The sequence below is a fragment of the Anguilla rostrata genome, chromosome 2 (genome assembly GCF_018555375.3).
Source record: "Anguilla rostrata isolate EN2019 chromosome 2, ASM1855537v3, whole genome shotgun sequence".
NCBI lineage: Eukaryota > Metazoa > Chordata > Actinopteri > Anguilliformes > Anguillidae > Anguilla > Anguilla rostrata.
In genome coordinates, this window is record NC_057934.1 from 1,371,624 (window position 1) to 1,395,127 (window position 23,504).

The 23,504-nt window shown below is 43.7% G+C and overlaps 2 protein-coding genes and 1 pseudogene across 6 annotated transcripts; 2 read left to right on the forward strand and 1 right to left on the reverse strand.

Moving 5' to 3' along the window:
- Window positions 1–1,451: 1,451 nt before the first annotated feature.
- Window positions 1,452–21,013, reverse strand: LOC135243133 (sphingomyelin synthase-related protein 1-like). 5 transcript variants are annotated; one of them, XM_064314728.1, is made up of 6 exons: window positions 20,845–21,013; window positions 11,000–11,565; window positions 8,310–8,405; window positions 7,296–7,413; window positions 6,096–6,246; window positions 1,452–4,936 (listed from the first exon to the last, which is right to left on the reverse strand). In XM_064314728.1, exons 2-6 carry the CDS (start codon window positions 11,548–11,550, stop codon window positions 4,632–4,634), a joined length of 1,221 nt encoding a protein of 406 aa, XP_064170798.1. In that variant the 5' UTR covers window positions 11,551–11,565; window positions 20,845–21,013; the 3' UTR covers window positions 1,452–4,631. The 5 variants fall into 5 exon arrangements, with proteins under 5 accessions (XP_064170798.1, XP_064170780.1, XP_064170807.1 ...); XM_064314710.1 differs by lacking the exon at window positions 20,845–21,013 and adding an exon at window positions 16,824–16,997; XM_064314737.1 differs by lacking the exon at window positions 20,845–21,013 and adding an exon at window positions 15,080–16,001.
- LOC135243171 (dual specificity protein phosphatase 13A-like) lies at window positions 17,066–18,998 on the forward strand (annotated as a pseudogene).
- On the forward strand, window positions 19,883–23,484 carry LOC135243187 (dual specificity protein phosphatase 13A-like). The gene is made up of 3 exons (XM_064314815.1): window positions 19,883–20,020; window positions 20,384–20,601; window positions 21,098–23,484. The coding sequence occupies exons 1-3, from the start codon at window positions 19,893–19,895 to the stop codon at window positions 21,310–21,312; spliced, it is 561 nt and encodes a 186-aa protein (XP_064170885.1). The 5' UTR covers window positions 19,883–19,892; the 3' UTR covers window positions 21,313–23,484.
- The last annotated feature ends 20 nt before the right edge of the window (window positions 23,485–23,504 follow it).

A 23,504-nucleotide genomic window follows, 5' to 3' on the forward strand; every position in this document is an offset into this window, starting at 1 on the left:
AAATTAGCGCAAACCTGACGATAGAAATGAGTTTACGTAAAATGGTCTTGCGGCAACAGCTGAGATCATAAACGTATGTATATGGCTGGGATTGGATGAGGTGGGTGTGTCACCGCATTTCCAAGCTTTGGCCGTAAATGTATCGATACCGTTAGTGAACATTCCTGTAAGTTAAGTAATTTGTAAAGAAATTAAATGGCGCTATATTTTACTGGACTGTATTGATGTATCACTCGATAATTTGAACAGCTACGCTTTAATCAAAGTCATAGCCTAGCTAGCGCGAGCTAGCAAGCTCTGGCTAACATCACTTAGGAAAACGCAATATGTAAACTGATGTTCGCCAATTTGTATCTGGTAGTAGGACCGAGTATAGACAAACGTTAGCTATTCCATTTAAGTTAACGTTAGTTGGTGTGAACATGTTGCGAAGTGACGCCAGCTAAACAAGTTGAGCGCATGACGCTAACTGCCTTACACTAATGCGACATATAGCTAGATATCGACAACATATTTTATAGTCTGCCGTTACTTGATCCAATCAAATCCAAATCAAAAGGAACAACTACTTGCCATTTGTAAGATAGCTACTGACGTATTGCATTATAGCTAAAACGATCTGTTTGAGTCTGATTTATGCATTAACAATGTTTGGCTTTAAAACACGCAAATTGTTTGCAACAGTCCTTCGTTTGAATGACTACCGATTTGTAAGGCCGAATGGGGTAATGTGTACCTTCGTGTAAGTGAATTTCTGCTCACAATGAGCCATGTCAATAAAGAGTTGCAACACTGCCTTTTTGCAGCTATTCTATGCGTCTTTATTTGAGAGGTTTTCTTTTTGATATCGTGTTAAGTATTATAATAGTAGTTTGAGGTTACCTGACAGAAATCCAGACATTCCATGTCACCCGCTGTTATACGAGAGTAATGCGTTCTTCAAACTGCAAGAAGCTTGAACTATTTACTAACTGCCAGTCAGAGTACTCGTTGTTCAAGTGCGATCGGTGTACAAGTTTCTGATAATGAAATGGGGGGATAATGTGTATGTCCTATTTTTCAAACTATTTGCAATCGAGTTAAAAGTAAGTGGTTACTGACCAAGTCTGAATTTCTCTCCGGGGTGTAAAAACTCCTGTCCTGTCCTTACTTCCTGTCAGTACTTTGTAGTTCTATATAGTAGAACAACATTGTGCTGTAGATTTGGAATTAAAGTTTAAGCCTTACAACAGAATGGACTTGGCCCATTTGGTGAAAGGGATTCTCAGTTGTAAAATGGTGAGGGCAGCTCAGAGCCGATTCTGAGAATCCTTTCTAACCCAAGGCAGTCTAGATGTTGGCTATTTTCATGTATACACTCTTTAAGATTAATACATTTTCATGTTACCTTTGTATCGTTTTTTTTTTTTTGGAGGCACCATATTGTGTTCAGTGTCAATCACACAAGCTGCTTGCATTTTTGTAGTGTACAATTTTAATAGCTGCGGAGATGCATCATACACAAAACGCATACAACAAACCCAATACACAATGAAAATTATTGCTAGAGTAGTCTTTCCACCAACAATACACAACCCTCAAAAATAAATAAAATACTTGTACCAGTACCAAAAAAACATGACTACTGCAAAATTATGAAATAAAAAGTGCTGGTTCTTTGGATGCTCCAAAGAGATATCAGATAAGCATACAGTAGGCTAATCATTAAATTGTTCTTATAGCATCTGTAACAGCAAGGTCTTGCTCGGCGACAGAAGCCTGGCGTGTGTGGGAGACTGTGCTTGGGAGCTTATGCTGCAGAAGCACAGTAGCGCATGTCATGGCTATTGAGATGCTTGATGCGTTAGGCTCTGCAATGAGGCTCAATTATTACCGTTAATAATTCTATCATTCAGATGAACTTCAGATATGCACTGATGCACGGATGAGTGAGATATTCTCTCAACAAGGAGTTGGAGACCTGGATGCAGTCCCCACTTGTCCTTCCCTTTGACTGGCGGATTAAAATGAAGCGTTCATTGTTTTCTTCACAAACACAGTTTGGCAATCTCAGGGACCATAAAATGCAACTTGGCAAGCTGCACTTGTGAGGAATAAACCAAACACTTGCATTTCATTCGGAGTCAAAGTTAAGGACAAATGTTGGTTGAATCCAGGCCAGACTGTTGTTCTGAAAGACATTTTAATAGCGTCTCAAAAATACTGACATATTGGGAAATAGTTGGCTAATATCAGCTGAACTCCAACATACATTTACAGTAGTGTATCGGTGTCAATGCTTGTCGGAGGGGCACAGTGAGAAATGTTTTTATTCAATGGTTTACTCTTTAAGTTTGAGAGACATTAACTGAATAATGATCTGCATTTAACACTGACCATTGACAGTTCTTGTCCTAAACATAAAATAACAGAAATATGTTTCAGAAATACATACCATTAGCAGAAAATCTTTACCAACAAAACTTAACTTTTACAGAAGACAAAACAAATAGCCGGTACCTGTGAAGTGAGAAGAATCGGGGGTCAGTATTCAATGAACAGTTCAATCAAACCTCATAAGGAAAGAGCTCAGCTGGAACAAACTCACCCTGCACACAGGAACCTAGCCCCACATCTGAGTGGGAAAATAACCTTCATAAAATTATATTATAACTGCTGCAGCCCTGTAACTATATGTAATGGGCGGAGTAGAACCAACACCATTAAATATATACTGGGAGCAGGACAATGAAGCAGCCACCGTTTGTATACACACATATATAGCCCCATTGTGTACTGCTGTAAATCACATATACAGCCCCATTGTGTACTACTGTAAATCACATATACAGCCCCATTGTGTACTACTGTAAATTTTCAAGTTTGTCCTTATGGTCAAATACACAGGTCATAACATCCAAAGATTTCTATTCTGCTATACTTAAATAAGGCCAAAATAAAAATTAAACAAGGCTACAGAGCAGTCTCACAGTCCCAAACAAATCTTTGTCTGCTTTCATACTTTTTTTTTTTGCATAACCACAAAAAAAACACTTCAAACCATTCTCAGGAATGAATGCACAACAACTTAACTCTACATATTTTAAGTGGCATGGGTGTCCTTATGTAAACCTTCACTCCTGTTCCAGTACATGCTATAACTTGCATTTAAAACATAAATACTTTACACAATTGAAAAAATGCTAACATTACATTTGAAAATAAACATATTTCTATTAGAGGGATATGCAGACACATCTTCCCCTACTGTAAGTTTACTGTTTGTTTGTATATGGGATTTGCTTACGAGGTTTGTACAATATCCAGTTGAGTTGTAAACTTTGGGAAGTTATCAAGTTTATAATTCCTTTGCTCAGTACATCAGTGATGTCACATCACTGGCATCCAAGCGAAACGGCTCAAACTTCAACAGGGAAAATGTCGCAAATGAAGGAATTACAATATATAACACTGAAAATATATTGGCAATGGGAATGTGTACCATCCCATATTTTGGCATCATCTGAACAAAGTAACACGTTGCTAGTCATTTTTAGAATCATCAAAATTAATCGTTTTAAAAAATAATAAGCTGTGATCTAGTAGAACCGTCACCAGACAATACAAATATAAAATAAAAAAAGGGAAATTCCTGCAAAGCAGTTGTTTCGAAAATGCACAATGAACAACGGACGATTCGTTTTTTACGTGTCAACACTGGTCTATCGGCAACACCGATACGATACAAAGGAATGCTACAGCGTTTTGCTTTGCGCTAGTTTAGCTTACTGCAGTTAAACAGCAAGCTGAATTTCCACGTTCTGTCTCGTGCAAGAAAAGATGAAGGGGAAAAAAAAAACAATGCTATAGTTTTTGAAAATACCATAACATCGTGTTTATACTTTTTGTCTGCACTAAAAAAATTACAGTCTACAAGGAAAAGCCTTATTTTTCCTTTTAAAATTTCCCTTGTTTATAATATGTGGTATATCTCATCTTGGAAAAGGTGGAGAACCAGGAGCTGGAAACAGTTCCTGTGACTTTTCATATCCTTTCAAACGTCAAGACCTTAATAGAATCATTAATAACCGCAATGGCAGAAAAATTAGCTTTAATACACCTATGCAATTTGTTCCGAGTTCTACACTTTCACTGAGGTCATATCAGGGCCTATGAAAAGTACATAGGTGCGGTGGGGGTGAGTAGGAATGTCATTTTTAATCTTTTTATTTTTTATTTCGTTGCTATACCCTGAATTGGAGATCTAAAAAGTCCTCCTCTTTCGTGACATCTGTTTACGAAGAGGACAGGCAGGAGCTGGAAACAGAACGTCACGGTACATGGCTGATGAGTGTTTGTGTGTAATCCCTTCACTCAGGCCGCTGGGAGAGCAGTCGGACTGGCGTGTCGCTGAGGACACCCCGACAGCCCCTGGCATCGCCAGGACCGAACCGGGACGGGTCAGTTCAGTAGCACGTTAGTATTGCAAATAACAAAATCACCGCAAGAACTAGACGAGCCCACAGAACCAGCAACTTTATACACGAGGGGGGTCCCAGCTGCCACTCAACTCCAACTTGCACAGGCTCTCCGCACCACCCACAAGGACCCCCCCCCCTCCCCGTGCAGGACAGGGGGGCAAGCAGAGCTAGCTAACCAATCAGCCTCCTCATGAAGGTGGGTTTGGAGAAGGGCCAGCCGTACTCGTTGGGCACGGGCCCGTTGACGTTGCACTCGAAGAAGGAGAACATGGGGAACCAGATGCGCGCCCGCCGGCTCTGCTGGTAGGCCCGCGTGTTGGCCAGCGTGTGGTAGTACAGGAAGAGTCTCGTAGTGATGTAGAAGGCGATGAAGACGTCGATCGAGTAGTGTTCGTGGGCGGCCAGGATGAAGAAGATTCCGAACAAGTTCAAAACCCAGGACAGGGTGTGAATGAAGTTCCAGGTCCTTGGTGTGTCTGTTGAAGAAGGACAAAGATATCAAGACCATATCTTCAAATTAGAGAAATACTGGGGTAGATGATCTGCAAGCATTGGAAGTGGTTCTGTGACACATATATAAATACATGCTAAAAACTACACATTACATATAGGCCACAATTTTAGGAACACAGTCAGTTAAATCAGACAGTCAAATGTCATCCACCCAGAATTAGTAGACATTGGCCTTCCTTCTAAATCCATTAACCACTGTAACTCAGTTACAACCCCATAACTGAGTTACAACATTTTTAGTTGCTTTAGGAGAAATGGTTGATGTGTAACTGCATTTGTCATGGTTATATTCAGACACATATTATAACCATTGGTCGTTATGAATTTAAAGGCCTAACTGAAGCAAGTTTAACCGATGACCACCAGCACTCTGAAGATCACATAACGAGTGCACAGTCTAGACCGTGGTTTTGAACAGGTCTAATGCCAGCTGGCAGAAAGCTCTGTTTTTTGTCTCGCCGTCCACACTGCGTGCAGTTCTGCTGAAGGACGTCTGATGGCAGCACAGGAGCAAGAACCCGCCGAGATGCTTCCTTCGCAGCGATGCGCTTTCTAAACGAGCCATCTGTGCTTTTAAACAGCGTCGCTTTAATGGAATTAAGCACAATCAAGCGTGACATAACATTCTAAGAGGCAGGGCATTCCGACATATGTCAAGCAGCTAAAAGCCATGCTATAAAAATAAAAAAAAGATTAGGCATTAAGAAGCGCATGAGGAAAACAGAAGCCACGCGCTTGTTTGCACAGGAGGTGCCCTATCCCACGGTTAAACAGCTTTTATTTGCACACTATCCATTTCTGCCACCGGATATTTGCTAAAGAAATTCAGGTCTGTGCCCCTCCCTAAAAGCTACAATCGCACTCCACCGCTGCAGAGCTGAACCCATCACCGCCGCGTTTCAAGCCCAGCTGCTGGACCCATAAGCCACAGTGTAAAAGCACTGAAAACCTCAGATGTTCATGTTTCTCAGTGCTGCATCTCCCCCCCCATTCCCCACTCACACTCAATAACATGGTCTCCCCCTCCTCCCCACTCCCCAGTCACACTCAGTGCACGCCCCTCCTCCCCACTCCCCACTCACACTCGGTCCGCCCCTCCCCCCCCCCCAGCCCCCCACTCACACTCGGTCACAAAGAAGTTGAGCATGGTGAGCACGACGGTGTGGCCGCTGAACATGTAGTCCCCGCAGGTGTGCACGCCCGTCAGGGTCATCCCGAAGCCGCTCCAGATGGCCACCGCGCGCCGGAGCTTGGCCCACATGTCGCCGTATATCTGGGGGGGGGGGGGGACAGGCGGCCGTTAAAGACAATGTGGTATGTCTAGTTATTACACCTAACCCAGGGCAGCAATAGCTACTAATCCGAGAGTAAACACGTACGCACGAACGCATGCAGGCACACACACACACACACACACACACACACAAAACAAGCGCACACACACACCAGCATGCAGCTGCCACCACACACACACACACACAGCACACACACACACACACACACAAGCACACACACACACACGAGGCTGCACGCACACACACACACAACAAGCACACACACACACACCCGCAGGCAGCAGCAGACACACACAGGCACACCACCACTGCACACACACACACACACACACACATGCACACACACACACACACACACACACACACACACACACACACACACACACACACGCACACGCACACGTCTTCTGAAGGGCTTGCTGCTTCTCGTTCACCCTTGGGTGCCCCGGTGTGAAGCAGCACGGTTACTGCAGGACTGCACTTCATGTGCCCGCAGCGTACTCCCACACTCCCACAGTCAGACAGAGCAGACATTCTTCTGCAGCGAGATATGGCTGGAACCCTCTCTGGGTGACGCAACACCACCCAGTCCCCAGGGCCTGCGCGGTCAGCACAGTCAAGGTCACATTCCAGGCTGTGAGGCGTGTAACTGCACAAAGGACTAGTGCTGCCCTCACCAGTTAGGAGGCCCCGCTTGGCTAAATGGTTTGGGGTATAATGCTGAGGTACAGTCTCACCAGCAGGACACCGTTACGGTAATGCTGTGGTACAGTCTCACCAGCAGGTCAGAGTTATGGTAATGCTGAGGTACAGTCTCACCAGCAGGACACCGTTACGGTAATGCTGTGGTACAGTCTCACCAGCAGGTCAGAGTTATGGTAATGCTGAGGTACAGTCTCACCAGCAGGTCAGAGTTATGGTAATGCTGAGGTACAGTCTCACCAGCAGGACTCCGTTACGGTAATGCTGAGGTACGGTCTCACCAGCAGGTCAGAGTTACACTCTGCCCCGGCGTGCGAAGCCTCACCTTTCCCGAGCACTGCAGGTGCTGCCCCGGCACGGACAGGGAGGTGACGAACATGGTGACGCAACGCAGCATGAACACCGTGCCCATGAGGCTGCAGAGCCGCCGCAGCAGGATGGACCTGGAACAGACGCACAGACGCAGGCCTCAGCGTTGGGCTCAGCTCTGCGTTGGGCTCAGCATTGGGCGGACCTCCTCCTCACATATAAAAGTGACACTACAGTGGGCTTCGGTAGGGAATCCCGGACACTTTTCACCCACCGTATAAGACGTGCGCCACGCGATAACGCTACCTGTGTTTGTGCAGCAGTGCACACTAACACTACCTGTGTTTGTGCAGCAGTGCGTGCTAACGCTACCTGTGTTTGTGCAGCAGTGCGCCGCGCGCTAACGCTACCTGTGTTTGTGCAGCAGTGCACGCTAACACCACCTGTGTTTGTGCAGCAGTGCACGCTAACGCTACCTGTGTTTGTGCAGCTGTGCACGCTAACGCTACCTGTGTTTGTGCAGCTGTGCACGCTAACGCTACCTGTGTTTGTGCAGCAGTGCGTGCTAACGCTACCTGTGTTTGTGCAGCAGTGAGCGCTAATGCTACCTGTGTTTGTGCAGCAGTGAGCGCTAACGCTACCTGTGTTTGTGCAGCAGTGAGCGCTAATGCTACCTGTGTTTGTGCAGCAGTGAGCGCTAATGCTACCTGTGTTTGTGCAGCAGTGCACGCTAATGCTACCTGTGTGGAGCAGTGCGCCGTGCGCTAACGCTACATGTGTTTGTGGAGCAGTGCGCCATGGCGACAACGTACCTGGTGTGGAGCAGAGCCCGCTTAACGCTACCTGTGTTTGTGGAGCAGTGCACGGCGATAACGCTACCTTGCTTTGTGATAGCATAAGCATCGGCGATAACGGTACCTGTGTTTGTGGAGCAGTGCGCCGTGCGCTAACGCTACCTGTGTTTGTGGAGCAGTGCGCCGCGTGCTAACGCTACCTGTGTTTGTGGAGCAGTGCACGGCGCTAACGGTACCTGTGTTTGTGCAGCAGCAGAACCAGCAGCCAGATGTTGCAGAGGATCACGCCGCAGGCCTCGGCCATGGCGAAGGCCCACGGTATCCTGGGAACGCTGCCAAGAGAGCAGAGACACGCCTTTAAACCTCTTAGGACAGATACGTGCGCTTTTAAAATCCGCTCCAGTTTAGCCTCTCTCCGCCCTGAATACCAGCGGAACTCAAGGCCACTCGCGAGCACGTTTAACACGGCGGCCTTTCATAAGCAGGCCCCGCCGCGGACAGACACAGACGCACTCTGGACCACGGCCCAGCGAGGTGGCGTTTCCCTCTGGGTTAGCCAACGCGACCCAGTTTCCACCGACAACAGACACGCCCGTCTTTCTTTCGCTGAGAACTATTCGGTCATGACGATTTAGCGAAGAGCGCAGCGAGCTGCTTCTGATAGGCTATCCTCAGCGCTTCGCGGGCAGATTCCGTGGCGCCGTGGTGAACCATCACCGTCGGTACTGCCGATGTTTCGTCCAGGGAACCGGACGCTGCTCTCGTAGCGATCTGGTTGGGCTGGTTTGGCGTCCGTTTGTTTGTCATGAGATCCTGTTCAGCTCCGTTTCGTTTTGTTTCGATGTGCCCAGCAATTAATTAATTGCCCCTCGAGGATAAATAAAGTTTATTAAATTGAATTGAGTTTCCTCAGACCTCTCCCTTGCCCTACGTGAACAAGCCACAAGGCTGCAGAAAATGACTGATTGGCCCAGTCTGTACGGTCCACTTCCATCCAAATTGAGTATGTTACTCTGTGTGCAGTGCTGGGGTGGAATATGAACAGCACAGAGGGCCGCAGGACCTGACCGATAGATGCTTTATGAGCCAAAAAAAGTTAATAAAATAATTAATAATCATTTGTGCATTATTGCATTATGTACAGGCAAATAATTTATGCCTTATTTGGCTGTTTTACAGAAACAAGATACTGTTTTGAATGCAGCTAAATCTAGGTGTGACTATTTACAGATGCTTCAGGCAACTGGCAATGCAAAAACAAAAATTCATTTTCATTTGGCCTGCTTTTAAATGATACGAGTCTTTCACTGCTGCTGGACAGCAGTTTATTTCTGAGTAACCACTGGAATTACAATATACTCCACCAGAATACTGCTGGTGCTCCATTCCATCTCGGTTTACTTATTTTATTTCACTGAAAGAATAATAACAATGATCGTAAAAATTTGTTAAAGAGGAGATATTAGCAAATGTATGGATGTTCACTAAACCACTGACAGCTGGCAACACTTAAAGATTTAATAAATAACACATTAAAATCCATGTAAATTCCAGACGCAGGCGGCCATGGTCCTCCACTAAGTGTCATTGTTTTTCTTCAGGATACAGAATGGAGTGCCTGGACCACTAGAGGGAGGACCAAGCCAGAGTCCGTCTGCTCTGAACTTATCTCTCAGTTTCTATCCCAGCTCTTTTATTTACGTAGGGAGCTGCAGTGAGGCCAAAGTTGGCAAGTTATCTTTCACAGTGTCGAGTGGGGGGAAAAAAAAATTCTATCCACAAATAAACACGATTATCTATTTGCAACCCGCTTTACTTCCTTCTGATGAGTCTGCAACACTACAATCTCTTCAGGGTCACGCTTTTTAGAAAATAAACCCTTTCACATTATTCACAAAGACAAGGTGTGTGAATAATGTTTTAAAGTGAATAAACTTTGAAGCAGGGAGCTCAAATTTCAACCATAAATCTGGATGACCTCAACAGTTAAAAAAACAATCTGACCTACTACCTGTTTTAACTTGAATTTACTTCACTTGTTATTTTTTTATTTTTTAAACATCCAGCTCTACAATATCTACATTAAATAGTCTAGTACATAAAACATTACTTCAGGGGTGCTGCTGGGTGGCTCATCCTGTTAAGCCACTGTTCTCGTGCGTGCTCCATGGTCCGCTATCGAATCCACACCTCAGCCAGCAGCTCAAAGAGACAACACACGTTTCTGTTGGCTTGGACGACAGTATCTCATCGCACACCAGTGACCCCTGCTGGTTAATCAGGTGCTCATGTGTCAGTCCGTTGAGCTGCACACGGAGGGAGAGACTTTCTCCGTCTTCCTTATGTAGCTTAGTATCACAGCACAGAATTTCAAACTGGGGTGCGATGCGAAGCGGCGGCTGACGTCACATGCTTCACAGGAGAGCACATGCTCATCTGCACCATCCCAAATCAGCGACAGAGCTCACAGCAAAGAGCAGTAATGAATTACAATTGGCTTTTCAACTTAAGAAGAAAAGACTACCATTCACAACAGGTGATATGTTATTTACAGCATATCTCCCGCTGATGTCCAGCAGACGGACTCGATTTGAAACACTAACTTTTAACGTTTAACTTCTACCGGGAGTTCAGCCATATCTAGGACACATTAGAGGCCAAATTAAGCTTCATTTTGCAACCCACTTAGATTTTTATGCAAGCATGTTCTGTGCCAGAGGCATTTAGCTGCCCCACAGAACCCAAACAGAATGACCTGGTACATCACAGCCCTGAGCTCCAGCAGCAGTGGACTGTGCTTTCTACATGAAGGCTTTCTGTACATGAGCTACACTGACTCTGAGAGCACGTGTGAGGGACCCCAGTCCCTGGGGAAAGGGCCGAAGCGCCTGGCGTCGCCACACCGCCATACCGCCGCACCGCGTACCTGTCCAGGAAGATGTCGGGCAGGGGCGGGTAGGTGCGCATGTCGGGCACGCGCTCGTGCACGATCACCATGACGAAGGAGGTGAAGCCGAAGACGAAGACCACGTAGACGGAGCTCAGCACGGTCTTCCAGTACTCCGGGTCCAGGCGCCGCGCGTGCTGCTTGCACTTGCCGTTGGTGTACTGGTGGAAGGGCTCCCCCTGCAGGCCACCGCCGCCGCCGCCGTCGCAGTCCCGCCCGGAGTCGCCGTTACGCAGCCAATCGCCGGGCGGCGTGTGCCCGTCGCAGCCCAGCCCCAGGTCCTCCAGCACGTCGCTGTTCTGCTTCTGCAGCTGCCGCAGCGACACCATCAGCCGCTTGATGTCGCCCAGGACCTTGAGCTCCAGCGGCGGCGAGCGCAGGTCGTACTCGGTCAGCGTCAGCAGGCTGGTGCCGTCCAGCCGGTGCTTGTTGCACAGCAGGTCCACGTAGTCGCAGAACCCCTCCTCCTTCAGCCACCGGGCCACGTGCTTCGGGGTCCACCGACGCACGCTCACCTGAGTCCCTGCCATTTCTGCTCACGCTACCTGGAAAAGAGGCAGGAGACACGCATTGGGGCCGCCTTCTCTGCCGATTCGGCATCGCAATATAGTTTAAGCTCTCCTTTCTTTAACCAACCCTATGAAGAGTAGGTTTTTTTTTTTCTAAATTCAGTCAGCGTTGTGAGTGTTCTAGAACTATGTTGTTTTCAGTTGCCAGCAGTGATTGTGACATCAGCAGTAGAATGTTCAGTTAAGAACACTCTAACCACATATGTGATCTTACACTGTAAAAGGGTAGTGAAATACCATTTGTTTATTTGGACAGATACCAGCCTAATTTGCCCCACCCCTCCCCCCACCCCAGCGGTGTGCACTTATATTAAAATATTGTCACAGAGGTAAATTCTCTCGGTGTTGCTTCACATAGTTTAAAACAACATTCAAAACATTTACAAATTAACGCATGTTGAAACACCAGGACCAGTTCAGTTTCATTTTATCCAGGTTTTGTTGAAAAAGGTGGCCATTAGCCTATTAAATGAGGAATATTAATAAAAGTAGGCCTATGTGCAACTTTTCAACAGACTCAAATGCAGATAGATGGCGTGAAAATACTTGCAAATCCACATCCTCCTTTGTATTTCAGAAGCCCTTGCCATTTTCACTTTTAGTTCTGGCAATTTTATTGCTAACATAAAAAACAACCTACTTTAATTCTGTAAAGCACTTGTAAAAGCATTACACTATGGTGGACAGATAGAGGCGTTGGCTGTCTGGAAAAACAGCATCGGGAGCCGATTTGTGGAAATGTTGAAGCAGTAATTTTCAGAATGGAACAGACCTGATTACTGTAAATGGAATGAAGAAAAAAAAGCTGAAATTGTATGCTTTGCCAGTGTATAATTATTCTTATGGTCACTGTTTATTGCTATGGTAACACAACAGTACAAAAACAAGATTATGTCCCTATATCTGCACTTAGCCTACATGCAATTCTGAAGGTTCAATGTTCAATTTATTCCAAACATCTCACTGACCTACTAAATTAGTAAAATATGAAAAGTAAATGCACAAAAATGGCAGCTATCATCTCCCCTCAACAAATACACATGCTCCCACAAACCCGAGACAAGTCTTGCGCTAGAAAGCCAAGTCTGTATCACACTGCTATTGTAATAAAACAGCTACAGTTTCAGCTCGACTGTAAATAACAGTGCAAAACAAAACCGTTTTGTGGAGAAAGTATTTCACACCCCCCTTGTTTGTTGCATTGGGAGGCGCAGAAATTCTGCAAATTGAAATGCCAATCGGCCCCGTGTTCACAGCAGTATTGCCAAGGAGGAACAACAACGGTCAGACAACTCCTTAAGCAGCGCTTTCCCCTGACGAGCCAGACTACTACTTTCCTCTGAATCAGCAATACGCACATTGCGCTGTTGCACCACTATTTCAACATGTGATTTTAGTTCTCTCCCTAACTCATGAATCACTCTACATAACTCCTTTTAAATAACAACTTTCTAAAGATCAGATAACCGTTGACATTAGCTGAGTTACAAACTGTAAGATTTTTTTTACAAATTGTCAGAATCGTGTCAATTTTGAGAAATTAATTTGTCAAATTAGCGCATTTCAAGACAGGATTTTTCAAACTAGGTCATTTAGGTTCAAATGACACAAGTCATTACATGCGCGCGTAAACACGTCAAGCACTTTACCTGACTGACAAGTTATTACCTCTTCCGATCTGACAGCTTTAATAGACCCCGTCCTGCTTTCCTTTGCATTGGACACCTTACTGTGGGAAGAGCAGGGGAACGTCAGCAGCACCGCGCGTGCGTTTCCATGCGCGAGAGCTGCCCTCCCGCTGGATGCGCTTTAGCGGTAACCCGGCTTCCAGCGCTTTGACGGTAATTCTGCTCCCTGTGCCGTCCACTGGCGAAGCAGTGCTGGCGACGCACAAATTAACCTTAAATGAAGGAACTCGTGCGGGTTTCGCAACACACAGCCACGCCTCCCAGACGTGTGTGCCTTGGGTTGCCTATCCAGGATGTTCAGGCTTTGCATGAGACGCAAACACCATCGCCGATAGTCGGCATTCACGAAAAACATGTTTATGACACAGAGGCAGACTGTATCACTTCTGGGCACTGTCTTAAAAGATAGGCCTTTAACTACGATATTCTTTAACACCATTACACAATAGTCATATAACAGCCCCCCCTCCCCCCCCTCCACAAAAAAACCATTTAAGCAAATGACCATGTTCAGAGTGGAGAACTGATCACCAACACTAATTAATCAGTGGACACTTTGGGGAAATGATTAGGATCTCACATTTTTATAGTGATTAATCACTGTATCAAAAAACGAATCGGGTAGTAAGATCAATTGCTACAATCCCTAGCCAAGTCGATAAAAAAGGAGCATTATTCTTTGCTTTAAAACAAGACAGGCACAGCCCACCAGATGATAAGGCTGCTGTTTTCAGACTCTAATGCTTTTAATAGCACAGCCACCACAGTAACTGCCCTCAGTGCACACCTCCTGCACCCCTCCCAAGCACATGTCCCTCACCCCATCCAAGCACAGTGTCCCCCTCACACCCACATCCCAAAGCACAGTGTCCCCTCACACTCACATCCCAAAGCACAGTATCCCCCTCACACCCACATCCCAAAACACAGAGTCACCCTGACACCCACATCCCAAAGCACAGAGCCACACCCCATCCCACCAAGTCCCCCTACCCACATCCACACAGTCCTCACACCACATCCCAAAGCACAGAGTCCCCCTCACACCCACATCCCAAAGCACAGTGTCCCCCTCACACCCACATCCCAAAGCACAGTGTCCCCATCACACCCACATCTCAGAAAACAGTGTCCCCCTCACACTCCCATACTAAAGCAGTGTCCACTGGCAGAACATGCTGCCCTTGGCCCCATGAACCAAACACACATTTCTTTCTAATGCTGGGCAAAACAAAAGGATACTTTCACACACAGACACTCTGTTCCCAAGAACGAATGACCTGCTCTAACGCTCAAGGGAAATGACCCAATGAGTCTTAGTTTCCAAGATAAATTTGGTAAACATGTTGAATTTATTTTTTAAACTTTGAATTTACAGACTTTATACACTTGCAAAATCATACATCTTTGTACAATTGTACAAAAATCTATGTGTACTGGAATAAGCATGCTTTGTACATCAAATGTATATAGATGAAGGTAACACCTCCATTAGCTTATGCTATGATTATGTACATGGTCGTTAAAAATATTCATAAAAATACAACTATTGGGAAATTGCCACAAGGGAATTGCAACTACATACTACAGTACTACATAGGGTATTTTAGGTTTAACTATTAGTAAATAATAACAATTATAATTGCTTTTCCTTTAATTCCTTAATCTGCAAAAAAAAAAGAAGAAAAAAAGAAGCAATGCATCTACATGCTGCTACTAAAATCCAGGAATCTCTCAGGCTGCCTGTGTTTGGAATCACGTTTCCAGCACCAGCTCTGGTATCAAAGAAGCAGTAAATCTACCTTTGTTAGTACCCACGGATCAGGCCCTTTCCCTGTAACATAAGTTCTGAAATCAGGACCCCTGCCCCTTTAATGGCGGCACTAGTCCTTCGTCACCAGCGCAAAAAAAAAGTGAGGGTTGAATCACTGGGGTGAGATTGTCAATGTACTCAGTCATGTGGAATGACATCACTCATCCTTGCGCAAAACTATGCGATTTACAAACGTGCTTCCTTTTTTCAAACGGACATACGCATAAGTATGCTTCCATTGAATCGTCATTAATATTCTCTCTCGTGCCAGCAAATCTGCATAGTTTCGAACTTCGACACGAGGGAACGGAGTGGACCGAGTGTGGATGGGTTCGTGCCAGGAAAACAGTCACTTGGGGTTGAATCATTTTGTGACAACATGGGTGTAGTCTTAACACTGAGAGTGAACTGTTACGCTGACTTGGAAAATACATTCATGGGAAGCACCAATATACAGGCAGTTGCGCAATATTTAAAGTTTCTCAACATCTCACTCAGGAACTGCTGGACTGTGCTAATAATGATAGCCTAAACGCCACGGTCATCACAACTCCAGTAATGTGGCAGGTCGAAGTACTCCCACAGCCAGCAATAAACGCAGGATCAGATTAAAAACAGCTATGGATGCAAGAGTATATTAACACACCACAGCTCTTTGACTAAGTTTAGTTGCATGAATCTCTGGATAGCCTCAGACCTTTGACATATAATCACAACAATCAGGGCGGGTATTTTTATTACCATGGTGTAATTAATGCAGTGTATCAGTGCACTTTGAAATGATCAATTATCATATCGTATAATTTAATCTGGACTCTGTACTGATGCGGTTAAGAATATTAGAGCTAAATGTACTTTGAATGGCACATCAGTTGAGACGCACATTTTAAAAGTAACCACTCAGCCATTTACTGACATTACATTAATGCTTATTCTCTCTCTTCAGCTGAGTTAACGTTAAGTAAATAAAAGTACCCAACAGTAGAATGTGGTTCAACAGCAGGTTACGTTGTCCAACTTGTAAAAAATAACTAATATTATCTATCATCGGTACCTTAAAAAGATATAACGTTACAATCTAACATTCGCAACATAAGGCTAAAATGACGTATACAAAATCTAACGTTGGCTGCCAAACGTTTTTTTATTATTATTTATTATTACTGAAAAAAGTTTTAGCCAACGGTAAAGAAAAAAGTTAACTCGTACTGTCTGATAACGTTAGTACAAGCTAGCCGTCTAGCTAGCTAACTGCTGGGACTGTAACAAGCTAGTCTAAATCTCACTATAAACTCGCGTCAAAACAGACAAACACGAGAAGTGATGTCATCATTCATTTGATCGCTTGATGCGAGATGGCTAACTAATAACAAATCACCAGCCCTTCTGACTTAGTATGGTGTCAAGCTAGATATCTACCTGGCAAGTCAGCTAAGGATAGCTAGGTAGATATTCCGAGCGCCGACAGGAGCTGCAGTACAAACGGAACGGCACGGCAGCAAGCTAACCAACCAACAAGCGAGGCATGGTCTACATCTACTTAGTCTAGTCTACAAATCAACATAAGTATTCTTAATCGTACAGAAGATTTAAATGTATCTGTAAACAACCGATAGCCAGTCGGACAACGGATCTCAGGCACAGCTAGTTAGAACAGCAAAAAAAGTAAAATCATCAGTCATCTATCATGAAAAATCAATGCAGAAATAGCTAGCTAGCTATGAAACACTTACCCGTACAGTTCTCTCATTCGATACAATTTGCAGCTAGACTAGCTGGTTGTTAGATTATTGTAGGTGGATGGCTTCTCACTTGGGCCAGTGAACACTGTCCTGATTTTCCCCGCAGCAGGTCATTCTCCCTCATTGACTTGGCCAGAGCCTGGCAGTAACAAACACGCTCTGAGTTGACAACCCAGCTGCGATAAACAGGAAACTACGTAGCAAAGAAGAAGACTATACAAGAGTCGTCGTGTGTTTGCTGGATAGGTTGCGCGTAATTAAGACAGTGCCCTCTACTGATCGATAGCAGACCAACACGTGTGTTGTACAGCTACGCGTTCTAATTTAATCGCTTTTTAAATAAGCTTGTATATTTTTTATTTGTATTATAATTACGCAAATCATAAGCGATGGCGTATTCTAAAATATATTCCTTTTTTCATTCTCGCAAGGGGAACCCACCAGATCGCTGTTTTATTCTAGCGTCTATGCCACTTTAGCGACATAAAGCTTTAAATATAACGAGTTGAAACGACACAACTAAACACGTTTACATTTTATCTAATTGCATTAATAATTGTAGGCTAATTATATGAGTACATGCGTTATCACCATTATACACATATGAGTCCCAGCCGCATCTGGTCCTGTCAGTCATAAAACTGCCTGATCCTAAATAAAACATATCTGCCGACAACGTGAAGGTCAGGAGAAGCGAAGTAAACTTTAGAAAGGAAAATAAAGGGGAGAGTATGTCTACTACCGATAGTTTAGATAATAGCCATTTGTCTAAACGCCTCCAGGGAAGTTGCGATATTACTCTAGAAACACCGTCAGTGAAAGAACTGGAATGCATTTTATACAGCGGTAAAAGTTACATGAACCATGTTGATGAAGTATGGCCAAACCTCTTTCTTGGGGACATGTGAGTAGTACGGTGGATCCTAACTTTTAACATAGCCTAGCTGATCATTTTTGTAAATTTGAGAAACATTAGCTTCGCCTACGGCTCTTCCAAAATGAATCACCATCTTAAAGTGACTATCTTTGCAAATGTTGTGCATAGTGAAACACTCACTGTTAATTTACTTTAAATACGGAAAGATCAAATGTTCTCTATCAGAGTAAAAATGTAGCCTACTCGTTGTTTAACACTGATATGTTTACTGCGTACCCTGTTAGTACAAAAAATGAACATCATCAAAAAATGCAGTTATTTTTGTCCTTTTGTGTATATGACTGACACCAGGTGTATGGCCCATGACCGACATGGTTTATGGAAACTGGGGATCACGAACGTGCTGAATGCCGCCCACGGGAAAACGCACTGCCAAGGGAGTCATGCTTTCTATGGGACAGCAATGGACTACTATGGCGTGCCTGCTAACGATTTGCCAACCTTTGATATATCACCCTACTTCTACCCGTCCGCAGATTACATCCACGAGGTCCTGAACACTCCCGGCGGTACGTCCAATATATGTGGGTGCGAGTTTAACGCAAACCAAAGGGGACCATGTCGGGCATGGTGTAATGAGCAAATCTCCCAGTGTCCTTGCATTGTACTGCTCACGCTACTAGTCTCACCCATAGAAAAATGGAGATGTATTCTAACCACTATTCAGTCTTCATTATAATTATATTTAAGGGATAGGCATTAAATGTAAACTTTTCAAATGCAGAGCCACGATTTTCCCCAAATCTGATATATCCTTAATTATGCTAGTTCAGCTTGGCACAGTGCCGTGTACATAATGGTGGTTCTCGTGACCTTTTGTAAATGTTTCCGTTGAATTCATTGACATTTTTGGTTGGAAGATGCTAGCTATAGCTTCATCCAATGTAACGGTAACATCAAATTCAACCTTATCCTGGTGTAATTTGTTTCAGGAAAGCGGACATTCAGTAGGCCAACGCCAGGTTGCGGATGAAACAAATTACACAGAACTTCAGTACAATTGACGCTATGCCTCATGCATCTTTTGTTCCCAGCCAGGATCTTTGTCCACTGTGCTGTTGGGGGTCAGTAGATCGGCGTCGCTGGTACTGGCCTACCTAATGATCCATCATCGCTTCACACTGCTGGACGCCATCAGAAAAGTGAAGGAAAGCAGGTGGATATTTCCAAACCGAGGATTTCTTAAACAGCTGAGGACTTTGGATATTGCATTACATAAACAGCACTAAATGAAGCGACTCAACTAGAGAACTGTGGGGGGTTTAACAGAAGACATGATATGTGCCGCATATGGATTGGAAGGAATTAGGAGGATTTGAATAGGAAATTATGGTATTTTCTTGCTTCAGAGAAATCCAGGATGAAAGTGTTTGTAGCACACAGGTACTTTGTGTTTGTCACGCAGAATTATTTATGGCAGTATCCTTCCTGTTCATGCAACCTTCATGTAACTAAAGCTCGATATGGAAATGCAGTAAATTTTCACGGTGTTAAACACCACAAAATACATTTCATATATACCGTGTTAATCATTTTACTGGTTTATCAGCACATTGCATACCTACTACATAATATTTATGTAGTAACTATATTCTACCACTAGATGCCGCCAAAGTAATCACATTCGCAGGGAACAGTTTCTGTGTAGTTCCTGTGCAATAAGTTAGTGCAATTAAAATGTAAGGCTGTAGTTCGTATTACTTTTTATCACACACTACACACCCATTCCTTGTCATTTCTTCTCTGCTATATAATGTCTGGTGAGGTCACATGCAGTTCATGTAGTTCAGCAGTAGCCCAAATGGAAAATATCAAGTTAAAAGCACTGTCAATAATATTTTTTTTTACCAGCAACTCATCTTCCAGGATAGACGCTTATTGAATCTGAACTCCTCTAGGGGGAAATAGTTCTGCTGATGAGCGCTGGAAACTCTTCCCTTCGCGTCCTCTCAGAGAGGGCGAGCGCGGGGCTGTCCGCGCGCTAATTTAGGAACCTGGTCCGCGGCAGAAAGCGAGCACCTGTTCAGACGGATCATCGCAGAGCTGGGGGCGAGACGGGCGGCCAGCTCTGACACATCGAAAACACCGAGATTTCATTGATCGGGTCGGAATCCAGCCTTAAAATGGCAGCGTCACCGGAGCACACGCACGGATACCTCTCTGTCAGAGACCTGGAGAACGTTCTGGACACCTGCAAACTGGACCTGACCCAGATAGACGAGGTCTGGCCAAACCTGTACATTGGCAACGTGTGAGTAGGGGGCTGCTTTTCTCTTACGTACGTGTTATGTGTACACAGGACCGTGGCTGTTAGGCCTCTTTGAACAGGCTCCATTTGTGTATTAATTACAAACATTTAAGGAACAAAATTGAATGTTACCGATCTGTTTAGTATTACTAGTATTAATTGAGCTGAAGACAAATTAACAGGCTTAGCTACTTCATTTACATCATATAACTGGCACGTTCAGAATCAGACACATACTTAGTGAATTTAAAAATATGTATCTGGTAAGTGTAAAAATGTCGGTTTAATTTCCACATATGCATATCGTTAGGTTCTGCTATGTTCCCTCATAGGTGCCAAACACTGTGTCTGTCTTTGTCTGAACAGAGCGATAGCCCAGAACAGGACGGCCCTGCAGAGGCTGGGCATCACGCACATACTGAACGCGGCGCATTCCAAGCAGGGCAGCATCGGGGACCAGCGGTTCTACGGGAGCGCGGTCGTCTACTGCGGGATTCCGGCAGATGACTCCACCCACTTTGACCTAAACGTCTACTTCAGACCCGCCGCGGACTTCATCCACAAAGCGCTGAAGCAGACAGACGGTGAGACCCTCTGTGCCTCAGACGCACATCGCGTAAGAGAGTTAAAACTGTTTTTCGTTTTCGGTTTAGTTTTTTTCTTGAAGCCAAGCAACCACATTTCATAAGGTGACCCTGATCAGCATCGTTTCCATCAGAGCTGTGCTGTTGTGCAAAGCCATTTCCAAACGAATGCACGTTGGCCCTGGGATCCCAGTTTGCTTGCCGTCGTTCGGTCTGTAACAGGACGATGGAGGACAGGCTTACCTTTCAGACCTGGAGTGCACGTACAGTCATGAACTTTCCCACTTGCGCCTTTCCTCGGGTGGAAGTCATGCGGACGCACGGTGGAGAATTAATCTGACTGCGCTGGCAGCCCCGCAGCGAGAACTTAAATGAACAAAGCCAGCGAAGTGTGGGGGCTAATTTTAGCACTCAATAGGGAATGTCAGGCCTTCAGAGAAAGCTGGGCAGTCAGCTGTGTTATTAATCAGACTCACTTTACTTCTTCTCCTTCCAGGAAAGATTCTGGTGCACTGCATCATGGGAATGAGTCGGTCTTCCACCCTGGTGCTTGCTTACCTCATGCTGTACCAAAGGCTCCCCCTGTGCAGTGCCATAAAAAGGGTCATTCGGAAAAGAGCCATTTACCCCAACAGGAACTTCCTCGCCCTGCTGCTGGACCTGGACCTTCAGCTGAGGAGAAAGAAACGGAAAACCTGCCTGATTCTGTAGCGACAGACATTTTCCACACCACATTCCGGTGGAGTCTCTGAGGCTGTTGAAGGGAGACAGATGCACATGCACACCTTCACACGTTTCAGTCAGGGCAGACACCATTGCAGTAAAGAAGAAGTACAATCATAATAATCAGATATCTTTGTAGTAAAACCCAAAACAATGACTCAGGCAATAGCTGTAACATTTAACAAACAGCCACTAAATGTCAAGTAAACCTGGTGCCTCCTTGGTTATTATGGTTTCGGTTGCTGTGTTTTTTAAATGCTGTCCCCTACTGTGTTTCTGTCATTTGACAGCACTTTTAAAATGCATGATTTTTTAAATTGTTTTCCCTGGGAGCTAAATGTTACCCAATGTGTCATAACACCAAAAATGATGTCACGATTTTAACAAATTCAAATGAACCATCCTGACAGGACACTGAAGCTTGTAAAATTGATAAGTAGGTTTTTAAAAGTCATATCTTTAGTTGTGTGCAGTTGCTGAATTTAGCTGTTTTATTTTTTTAGAAAATTATGTGTAAAATGTTGGATGATACTTGTTTTATTTACTTAGTCTTAACAGTTGCAGTTATGTCATTGTCATTTGTTATCATGAAAAGGTATTAATTTTTTTGAACAGCATTCATTACAGTTTTACCAGTCAGAGGTGAAATAAGCTTCTGCTAAGGACCAGTTGAATTTAGGAATAATATATTTTCTCAAAAAAAGTTTTACATTCATTTTTAACCTTAAGTATATCAAAAATATTAACACGGGTATTGTAGTAAAATACGACCAGGAGCTGCTTTCTATCTTCAAAAAGCTTCTTATTCATAATTTCAAAAAGTTAAGACACTGGGACAATCTTGAAAGAATTCAGCTCTGCTCCAGCTATGCCATCTAAACCATTCTTAAAACATCCGAGAAAGCATCTTCTGTTCTGACCAGTCACGTCCCACAGGGTTTTTTAAATCATCATTAAATGAGATATGGAGCATGGTCTTTTCTTCAGCCAAGATTCAAGATTTAATCTGGACCCACAGGACCAGATTTAATGTGCCCCCACGTCCAAGCCCAGGCCTTTAATAGTCTGGCTCACAACTTAAAGATTCATGAGATACAATGTTATCTAAACTGTTGCAGTTCTGTGATCATGCTAGATGATATCACTGTGTATCTAAACTGTTGCAGTTCTATGGTCATGCTAGATGATATCACTGTGTATCTAAACTGTTGTAGTTCTATGGTCATGCTGGAGGATATCACAATGTATCTACACTGTTGTAGTTTTATGGTCGTTCTGGATGACATCTATACACACACACTAGTTCTAATTTCGAGTCAAAAGTGGTGCAAGCCAAATAGACCAACACACTTCTAAACACAGTGTGAAATCTGTTTATAAACTGAGCCACAGCTTAGTGAACTCCAGAGTTTTTTTGAGGAGTTTAATTTCTGAGCTGTACTGGTAATTTCAAAATCATTATTAATTGTTATTTTCTTGTGAAAGACAGGTTTGTTTTTTACAAAATGTCTAGTCACCAAAATGGTATAACTATTATATTATTGTTTTAAAATAATCCCATAGTAGAATGATTGTTTTTTGGTTGGTTTATTAAATTACATATATTGAATTATGGATGGGATATTTATACATGAATGAATATCCCATTAACTTCTACAAGTTACTCACCTTGTACTTTTGTGTGATGGAAAATTTAAAAAAAGATTTTGTACAACATAGCCAGTTGGTTGTACAAAACTTGTATTTTATTATGTTAGAAGTAAAAAGGAGAATAGCAATGATTCAATTTTCATTATAGGCATCATGAACAATTACCAAAAGTCTGTTTATAAAACTGTGAAAGGATATGACTGTTTTATTTTCAATCCTTACTAACCTCTTGAATGGGCATTCAAATACAATTCATGTTTTCTAGATACCTACTGTACTTGTGCCAATAAATTTTGCACATTTGGATACCAAAAATTGTTCTCCAATCATTTCAATGAATTTCATTCATTAACTGTATCATATAGGCAACGTTAAATGAAGAAACCTTTTTGTATTTGAAGCTGCACATATGCAGTATATGTTCACCTGTAGTCCAGATCTATATTGTCATATTTTCAGTTGACTTTTTTGGTACACATGTTAGTACGGATTCAATTTCAAAGATCAAATAAAGATAAATGAATGAATGA